This window comes from Astatotilapia calliptera, chromosome 12 (genome assembly GCF_964374335.1).
Source record: "Astatotilapia calliptera chromosome 12, fAstCal68.1, whole genome shotgun sequence".
Classification (NCBI taxonomy): Eukaryota; Metazoa; Chordata; class Actinopteri; order Cichliformes; family Cichlidae; genus Astatotilapia; species Astatotilapia calliptera.
In genome coordinates this window covers 10486988-10497383 of record NC_137433.1, presented here as the reverse complement: position 1 = coordinate 10497383, position 10396 = coordinate 10486988, and the positions used below count along the sequence as shown (strand labels likewise).

General features: G+C 38.4%; 1 protein-coding gene across 1 annotated transcript; it reads right to left on the bottom strand.

The window, feature by feature from the left end:
* Positions 1-259: 259 nt before the first annotated feature.
* imp4 (IMP U3 small nucleolar ribonucleoprotein 4) lies at positions 260-9267 on the bottom strand. The gene is made up of 9 exons (XM_026188738.2): positions 9129-9267; positions 7435-7543; positions 7239-7322; positions 7035-7144; positions 2533-2665; positions 1895-2049; positions 1714-1808; positions 1558-1631; positions 260-628 (listed from the first exon to the last, which is right to left on the bottom strand). Exons 1-9 carry the CDS (start codon positions 9129-9131, stop codon positions 516-518), a joined length of 876 nt encoding a protein of 291 aa, XP_026044523.1. The 5' UTR covers positions 9132-9267; the 3' UTR covers positions 260-515.
* Between the last annotated feature and the right edge of the window lie 1129 nt (positions 9268-10396).

The following is a 10396-nucleotide window of genomic DNA, read 5'->3' as shown; positions in this document are numbered from 1 at the left end:
GATAGGATTAGAAAGGAGTACATCAGAGGGGCAGCTCAGGCTGAGCGGTTGGAAGACCAAGTTAGAGAAGCAAGGCTGAGATGGTTTGGACATTTACAGAGTGACGGCAGATATGTTGGACAAAGAATGTCAGCCAGGAGCAGAAGGCAAAGACCCGAAGGCAGATTGGTGTATGTGTATATATATATATATATATATATATATATATATATATATATATTTTTTTTTTTTTTTTTTTTAAAAAGAGACTCATTGCAGATCAAGTAAACTCTTTATTATAAAACAGCATAAAAAAGTTAGAATAACCATATAGAATGCAATGCTTTATACTGTATATATAACCCTACAAATAGGGTTGTCATAAAAAACAGGGCTCAATCTACTTGAGCTCAGCTGTCCTATTCATCACTGTAGACATCCATAGCTGTTGACTACACTTGGACTTGTCATCCCTCGTTATGCTCCTTTAACAAAAATCACATATTATTTTATAATTCCAGATGATGACTCAGTTCCTATTCAATGCTAAGGAATCTTCTTTTCTTCGCTGTGTGTGTATATGCGTGGTGACGCCACTCCACATCTGCGGTGACCTCGTTCTCCAGGGTTCCCAGTTTGATCATATACACTAAATAGAAAGAGGACGTGGTGTTAATATTTAACGAGCCCAAAGAAAATTTGTACAGAGCAGAGGATAGTAATCCATTTTTTCTACAACTGGAGTTTCCCCTGATGCTCTTACTTCCAATCAGATCAAAATATCTTTTTTCTTCCTGGTGTTGCACATTAGTATCCAATACATTACACAACACACAATACACTGATTTATATTAAAAATTGAAGCTACATATTTTTACTATACATTTTTAAACTTCCAAAAAAGTTTAGACTACATGTACATAAAAACTGTAGAATGTAAATTTCATGAAAAATACTAAAGCAGCAATGGCACCAACATACCTCAAAAACTTGGGAGGTGGAAAGAAAGTGGTAACCGTATGAATTGGCAACAGCTCAGTAATATGAATGGGTATAAAAAGAGTTTCTCAAAAGTACAAATGGGCAGAGGTTAACCAATCAGAACAACTCTGTGTCTGCCATGGATGGCTGTGATGTTCGGGCCCGGAGGCTGCACTGCATTATGCAGCATGATTCTCATGAATATGACTGCACATGCTCGGCAATGCTTTCAGAAATCATAGTCAAACTAATCACAATTTGAAACAATTTCCACCAGACTAAATTGGACTAAAACACACCATGTTGTTTTAATCCTTAAATCAGGTGTAAATTGCTTTGATGTAATTTTGTAAACCTTTCATTGATCACAAGAAATCCCTCTACTACTGTAAGGACAGCAGCCATGCATTGTCTAGGGTTTTTATTGTGAAAGGTAAAGACAGGAAAAAAAGTCTTTCTCCTATGTATAAAACAAATCAGATTTCTGCTATAGATCAAGTAGTGACAGATGGAAAAACAAAGAATTTCCAGAGAAGATATAACCACGTCAACAATGGTTAATTCAGTCTCTGAAGAGCGGTAACTTTCCATACTTACATTTCATTTCAAACCTGGGCCCTACTTCCGTCAGCTGTATGTTCTTGTGGTCTGTTTTCTTATAGGTGTGATGTCTGTTAAAAATAAATGCATCATATCTTACTCTTTAACCCAAATAGCATTTTGTTTATATGAATTTTCACTTTTGATGCTCACCTGAAAGAGATGAAGTCTTCTTGGTTGGCGAATGTGATCACACGCCTGCTGTCCTCCTTTGGCACTGGAAAAAGATACTTGAGGATATTGGATACCTGCGTGAGTAGAATTAATTAGTTGTACACACAAACAAGCGGTGAGAAAGAATATCCAAGGCATGTGCTGTCCAGCACTCACTCACCCTCTTGCCGAGCCGTGAGGTGAAGTTGTGAAAAATGAGGTGGGGGTAGGCCTCAGACATGGTGCCTATGTCGGGAACATCGTGCCTCATTACCACGTTGTAAAGAGTGAAATAAGCTGTTGGGCCAAATGGCAAATGGCACACCACCAGGCCATCTGTAAATATATAAGAACAAACAAAACTAAGCAAAATAACAAATATTATGGTCAATACTGAGAGTTAAACAAAAACCCAAAACACTCCATTATAAATTTTAAAAGTGCAGAGTTTTCATATTGGTAAAGAAACTGTGTTTGTTTCTCTAGTGTTGACCTAACGTGAAGACTATAGGGCAGCTAGAATGAAGAAAAAAAAAAAACCAGCAATGCACATGTGCAATGGATGTATGAACAAGCTGTACAATGTGGTCTGAAACCACCAACCAGTTTTAGCACTGTTGGTGGATGTTGTGCATACAGAACACAAAACTACATAGTCCTTTATACCCCATGAAAGCTGAGTGGGAGTAACCATTAAAGCTCTTCTGAACTGAATGTTTCTGTCATATTTGAGCCTGCCTGTAGAGCAAAATGACTGAGTGTGGGGTTAATGAGGGTGGACTTTGCAGCAAAATGAATAAGTGAATAAAGCAAGTATACCTGGCTGTCCTCTTGTCTCATGCACGATGACGAGGTCGGTAACACTGTTAGCTTTGCAGGCTTGTACCAATGCAGGGATCTCATGATTTCCTCTGTTCATTCGCTGGGCCCCAGGGAACATCAACTTTACCTCCTGGAATCACATACAAGATGGGATTCGTGTATTATTGTCAACTCAATTTTTAATGGTCATGGTCTACACTGCTTTTTTTTTTTAAATATATAAAACCCGAACCCCAGGTTGTTATCAATAGCTGGGGCAGCGCCTTATACAGCATCACTGTCTGTATTTGTGCAGCTAAAAGAGAGCAAAAACTTCAGAAGACAGAAGAGTTTACCACCGACCACAAGCCTCAAGAAAAACTCAGAACTCAGAACAGCAAGGCATGCAATATGTGGCCAAATTAGGAAAAGCAGCGCAGAAGAGGTGTGTGCATGTCAGGGAGCAGTGACAAAGTGTAAAAAGTCACACATCTGCACAGATCACAAACTCACTAAGGCTACATCTACACCGGATGAATTTGAAAACTGTGTTTTCGTCTAAAAACGCTCCGCATCCACACTATGGTTTTCACAGAGTTGTTTATCCACACTGAAACAACCTAAAATGCTTACATTCCAGTACTGCGCATGTGTGTAAAGTAAGATGATTCGACCTGTGTAATGACACAGGCAGACAGAAATGTCTGTCTGCCATTTATTTACTTTCCAGCCCTTTGAAACATTGTGGCAAAATGTCGAGGAAAAGCACCAAGTTTTTTTTAAATGGACTGACAATGAGGTGGAGTTGTTGCTGTGAGTAACACGAGAGTACAAAGTTGCAAAAGCGAGTGAGAATTAAAGAATTTGAAGAAAAGCTATCTGAAGCATGTACAAACTGATATTAATCTTTAATAGGGCTGTCAAAATTGAGAGCAAACAAAACAACTGCTGTATAATTAAGATAGGCCACCACTATTTTAGTTTAATTGGTCATCATATGACTAAAGTGTGTCGCTTTGGAGAGCATTTTCAAAAAGCTCAGTTTTCCTTGACCAAAAACGCCATCTGTGGACGGACGGCCAAAACGGAGAGAAAAAGATGCGTTTTCAAACGAAAACGTATTAGTGCGGACATGGCCTAAAGCACATAATACAAATCACTATGGGGTCTGACAAACTACCCAAATCTGTCAGAACTAAAGCCCCTTTTCCATTAGTATCTACTTAGCATGGCTCGCCACAGTTTTCAAGGTTTTCCATTTAGGTCACAGTACCTGGCAGCAGGTACTTTTTTAGTATCTGCTTGCCCTGGGTTCCAAACGATCTGAGCAGGTACTAAAATGTGATGTCGTCAGGCTGCATGCCACCGATTGGCTGGTCAGTAGTGTCACTTGATGAGTCATGACAGTATCTCATTCACGAACATCAGAACCGCCACTTTGGAATCCCAGTAACAAGGGAAATAACTACAAAAAACAACACTGTGGTCCCCTGAGACTGGCGAAAAGTCACAGACCGAGCAGTGGGTATGTTCTTGCCTCGGTGTACACCTTTGCTGTAGCGTCCATGTCACATAGTAATTACTTTGTGGGACGCTTGGATGCTTTGCTATGACGACAGCCATGCATAACAGGTACTATCCGAATGTAATGGAAAACCAGTCAATCCGAGTCGAGTCGTGGCGAGTCGATCCGAGTAGGTGCTAATGGGAACGGGGCTTATGAGTCCAACTAGCACCATGTAGCCACTTACAGGAGGCAGCTGTCATTTCAATTTTATTAATATATCACACTTGCTGTTTCATGCCATCTATTACTTTTTATTACAATATGTTTTTGCTATTTCTACAATATCTGCATATGATACTGTGGTCAACAAGAACCTATTAATCTGAACAATCCACCTTTTTTCCTTAACCTCCTAAGACCCGAACTCTTTCATGGCATGCATTTTTTCTCTTTGCTATTGTGAGTCACAATTAAGTAATGATGTGCAAAACTCTTTATTTGGTGTCTGAACACAGCAGCATTTTTCTTGAGTACAAAAACAAAATGAGAAACAACAACTGTGCCACTGTATGGCTAATTTGAAAGAGCAAAATTTTGTATTGTGGTCTAACCCAAAATGTGATGTCCACATATGTGGACGCCAGGTCCTAGGAGGTTAAGGCCTAGCTTTACTACGCGTTTTCACATGTTAAATGGCTCACTTGTCTCTCCTTTTCACTCAAACAAACAACAGACTAATGGAAACACACACACACGTTCAAATCAAGCCGACAGACAGAAGCACCCTTCATCCTTTTTTCTCTTTTTGAGTGTAGCTGCTCCCTACACAGACAATCATTTCAAAAGGGGGCAGATATTCAATTTAATTTCAATCAATTTTTATATATATTACTGTAAGGTAAATATAGCTCCTACAATAATACAGAGAAATCCAAACCAATCAAATAATCCCTTATGAGCAAAAACTTGGCGAAAGTGGGAAGGAAAAACTTCCTTTATACAAGAAGAAACCTGTGGCAGGACCAGGCTCAAGGAGGGGCTAGAGAATTGTTGGATTAAAAATTAGTTGTATCCTTCAAAGAGTTTTGAAGCCTGTCAATAAGCCTGCATATCAGTATTTTTTACATTTCAATGCAAATGTCAACAAAAGCACCATGTAACACCATATTTCTAAGTTAGCACTATCTGTGCTATTTATCTTTTCATTCACAGAACTCCATTTAAATTCTTTAATACTGGACCTCCCTTGGTTTTAGACCAGGGCTCGCAAAATTTCAAATCCCTGGTAGCCCTTCGGGCAGGGACTCTTCAGTTTTTGGTAGCCCAAAACAAATTTAAGTAGCCCGAATAAAAAAGAGAGCAATTTTTTGATTGATGTTTTGTTTCCTGTTTTGTTCTGTTACAATATTACAATTATACATTAAAGTATAATATTGTAACGGAAACAAAACATTAATCAAAAAATTGTTGAAACACAAATTACAACATTGTATAAAAATTACAAACATCAGCTTAAATACTTGGTTCTAATTGAACAGAAATTTCTATGAACTTGTAAGAACTGTGTAGGACATGAATCAGTCTGTGTCAGATCCTGAATTTGAAATTTCCACTGAAAAACTGGTCCCAGTGACAAAGGCACTTGTCGACTCAGAAATCGAGGGAAAACCAACGACACACCCGGCAGAACATTATGTTGTTTACACGGGTGCACATATGTGGTCCGCATGTGCGCATTCGCTGTCAAAATAAAAGACGCGCACCAGATTAGAAGTTGCAACGCGTGTTTGCGTCCATATAAAAGCACTGTTTTTGTCCACTAGAGTGGGATTTTCACGGCACATTCTGCTCCACATCTCTGTGCGTTCATCATTTGTTTGAAGCCAGCTCACCTCCTGCAACTACTTTTCCGAGAATACGTGCTTCTTTTGTGGTTCGGACTCCTTCTGACATTTGTTTGGAGGTGGAGGAACACCAAAGTAATTGCTTAAAGGAGCTTGCTTCTTCGACATCTTTAAGAGTTCTAAACAAATGTCTGTCCTCCTCCAGAAAATCTTATGTACGCAAACACGCGTTGCAACTTCTTATCTTGTGCGCGTTTTTTATTTTGACAGCGAATGCGCACCTGCGGACCACTTATGTGCACCCCTGGTTATTTAGCTCGTCATATTGCAGCCACAGAAATTCTTTGTCCATGAAACCATAAAGCTGCACTTTATTTTTGCCTTATAGTCTGATTTGTCATAACTTCTCCGTTTTGCAGTAAGCTTTTCTTTGGCTGTCACTTCTTCACCCTGACCTGTCTTATTTGGCTCAGCAGAACTAAAATATATATCCTGCTGCTTTTACACACGCACTCACATAACGCTCAGCGATTCTCTGCGCGATCAACCTCTCACATGTTTAAGCTTGCTGCGGGAGAGTTCACTTGTCATGTTTGCATAATAAGCTAACGATTGATAAGACGATGTCAGAGGAATTGGTGCACAAATTATCATCACTCACAGATCAGTGCTGTCGCTCTCTATACACAGTTCACGCGATTGCAAAGTGAAAGCAAAAAACAAGCGCAAATTCAAACGCGATTTCAATATGTCACATATTGACAGTGGCTCACCGATGCCAATGACATAATTACCCAGCTACATTTCCGAAAGAATGCAAAAGCATTGACATATATTTTTCCTTTCTATGATAGCCCGACGGGCAGGGCAGAGATAGATTTTGGTAGCCCGACTGGCAAGATCGCTAGCCCCGGGACGTCGGGCTAGCGATGTTGCGAGCCCTGTAGACGTTGTTCTATATTTGGAAATTATAAAACATCTCTTTCAATTTTTCATGCGTTTCCATTTTTCATCTGTAATATACAGAAACATCTCTGAAAACTATGAAGAACCAGGGTTGAAATAACTGCACATGCCATTAAATATGTGCTGTAGTAAATGTTTTGTGTTAATTCTGTCATTGAGGTTTTAGATGCCTCTACGTGCTTGTGCTCAGAAAGTGATCTAACCTTGGCAAACATTTTGAGCCTGGAGCTTGGGTCTCTGGATGTAGTGACCATGACTTTAGGATCTTCTACTCCAGCCCATTTATACTCATCATCCACATGAGAGCTGACACCTGCGCGCACAAGAAAACACCAAAATTTATGAGTGAACAAAATGTGAGGAAAACTGACAAAATGCTGCTGATAGTAAGAATTCACGACACTTGCCTTCTGCCCCTTCGTCGTCATACTCCACTAGTTTCTGTAGCTCAAGAGCTTCTTTGCGTATCTCAGTGGGAAGGAGATGATTTTCTGCAGAGAAGTAAAAGATGTTTTACTTCTGTGTGGTCAGAGCATTTTGGTGCCAACTCTGGTCAAGCAAAATGTAGTTGGAAAAAGGATCTTAATGATCACGCCAACCTACCGTCGAGGGCACCCTTCAGCTTCTGCTTTTTCTCCTCTATTGTTCGGAGCCTGTCCTCCTGTGCCTTCCTGTACAGGTACTCCCGCCTCAGTCTCACCTCTCGACGCAGCTACGCAAACATTACACCAAATTACTCCAAAGACAGGCCTCTTAACATAATGACATTACCTTGCAAAATGACATTTGCCACAATATCTGAACATGTCTACACATCTCACACAACTTAGGAAAAATGGGTAAGGGACTTTGTCGAAAGTTAGTGAGAAAACAAGACGAAATTAGAAATAACTTATAATTGTAAAAACTTAATACATAATGGCAGACACATAAGTAGAAAGACTGAACATATCTGAACAGGTCTATGCTTAAATCTTCCTACAGTAAAAATTTTACTTAAGTAAAAAAAAGATAATTTAAATTGAATTAAGGTCACTTTGGACTGGTTCTTATATAACACTAGTTAACTTGAGCACTTAAAGTGTTTCATAACTCGAGCTTCAGCATCTTGCCCAAGGATACGTTGTCTGGACTGGAGCCAGGGATCAAACCGGCAACCTTCTGATTTGTAGAAGACCTGCTCTACTTCCTGAGCCACAGCCACCCCATATAATTAAGGATCTAAAAGCAGTTACTCTAACTTGGAGAAATTTTAAAATGAGGAAGCCACTAACAATTCACTCAGCTCATTAACCTGGATTAAAAGGAATGAAAAGTAGCGCAATAATAGCAGCAACTTCATATAACCCCCTGGAGTTGGGAGTTAAACCCAAGACACTCTTTTTGGAATTAAAAAACAAAACAAAAACAGATGCTGATTTTACAACGACTAAAAGTGCATTGTGATTGTTACTGTTCTAATTTTAACATTCAATCCAGTCCCTTTCTCCGTAGACTTACCCAGTAATTTATTTATACAAATGACTTCAAATGACACTGATGAACAGACTCCTTAAACTGAGAAGAACAGAAGAGTCTGTGGATTTATTTCATTAAACTCTGTGACATAAATGATTAAACAATTCTCAAAAACCCTGGCATTTGAACATAAACCCCACTTTATCTATGTTCTATTTTCAAGGTACACAGACATAAAAGTTCAGTTACAAAAAAAAAAAAGCACATACAGTGTCCCGTTAATTCACATTTAATAACCTACAGGGGTTCTCCCTTCACTGTTCTGTGTCTGGCAATCAAGATTGTATCTTCATCAGTCACATTTTAATGACACATTTGTGAGAATTCACTAAAGGTTACACGTAATTCTCAATTATTTCTTTCTGACACTCCTAAAGTGAGCACAAAATGTCATATTTCTGAGAGCTGCTATCTTTGTTTTGATTAGAAAACTCACGCTTCTTGACCAACGAGCAATTTTTTTTTCACTCATTACATAGGCTTCGTGGGTTTATTTTTCCCAGTTATACACCAGCCTGTGACGATACAGAAAACGCAGTTGGAACGAAATAAAGCGTTTAAACAGTACTCTAGTATTTCAACATTACCAGTTACAGAACTTTACTGCTGTGCTCTATGGCTCTATGTGAATGCGTGCTAACACTCGGATGGGGAAATGCGCTCGGTACATCCGCCTTGAGCCTGGCTTCTGTGTCAGCTTCGACCTCTACAATCTCCTTTTGGTATCAAACTAAAACACAAATTAACGCTCGCACAAACCTTACAATTTTTTAACTTACCATGATGTGTTTATTGCTAGTAGCTAACCCACGCTACTCACGTGGACACGGAGAGAGAGACGAGCCTACAAAAGTTTGCGCCATTGGCTGAAAGAAGGACCAATGGCAAACGTCGATACTGACTTGTACTGTACTGTACTGACTCATTTTTCAAATTAAAAGCCAAATAATTATTTTTCTTCTTTCTCTTTTTTGTCTTTCTTTCTTTCTTTCTTTCTTTCTTTCTTTCTTTTTTACCGACAAACTTGTGAATAAACAGACACATAAATCCACCAGGTTGTAGTTAGAACGAAGTTTTTCTCTTGAGGATTAAAGATAAGATAAGATAAAACTTTATTAATCCCTCGGGTGGGTTCCTCTGGGAAATTCGGTTTCCAAAAGCACAGCACCGACAGAAGTTACAGAGTTACAGAATATAATATTATATATATATATATATATATATATATATATATATATATATATATATATATATACACACACACACACACACACACACACACACACACACACACACACACACACACACACATATATAAATAAAATATACGAAGGGGATAAATAGAATAAATAGGAATAAAAATAAAAATACAAGTGAATTGCACATTTCAAGTATCAAGTAAATCATCCCCTCACCATGAAAGGCAGGCAACATCTCTGTGGCCAAATATTTCCTGTCAGTTGCCATTAAAAGCACCTCTTCCTGTTTAATAAATTAGACTTGAGTATAATCAGATTCGGTGTTTGGATCATGCATATTCTGATTTCAGTATTTCTTTTGGCAACAGGTAAGCGTACACATCATCATTACAGAGAACTTGAAATCATATCTTAGAGCTTAAATATTTGTTTTTGTAGATTATTATAGTGCCTGTCTGAGCCACTAACGGAAGTAGATTAAACTATGCATCAGTGCCATTCGGTATATGATGAAGGAAAATTATCTTCTATCATTTAGAGGTACACAATTTCTTTTGCATAATTACATTTAGTGATATTATTATTATTTAAAACTGTGAGAAAGAATAAACATAAACTATCAACTTGTACTTTATCTTGTAATCTGTTTATGTGGGCTTTTAGAGTATTGTTATTGTATTACTTAGTACTGGCTATTACTAATATATCTTAGTACATGAGTATTAACAGGTCAGTATGAAACAGTATGGCTTAACAAAACAAAAAAAAAAACCCATTCCTATTCAAATGAATATCTACAAGTACTGGAATGAAACTGAGTGAAAAACAACCAACATCAAGAGGAAAAC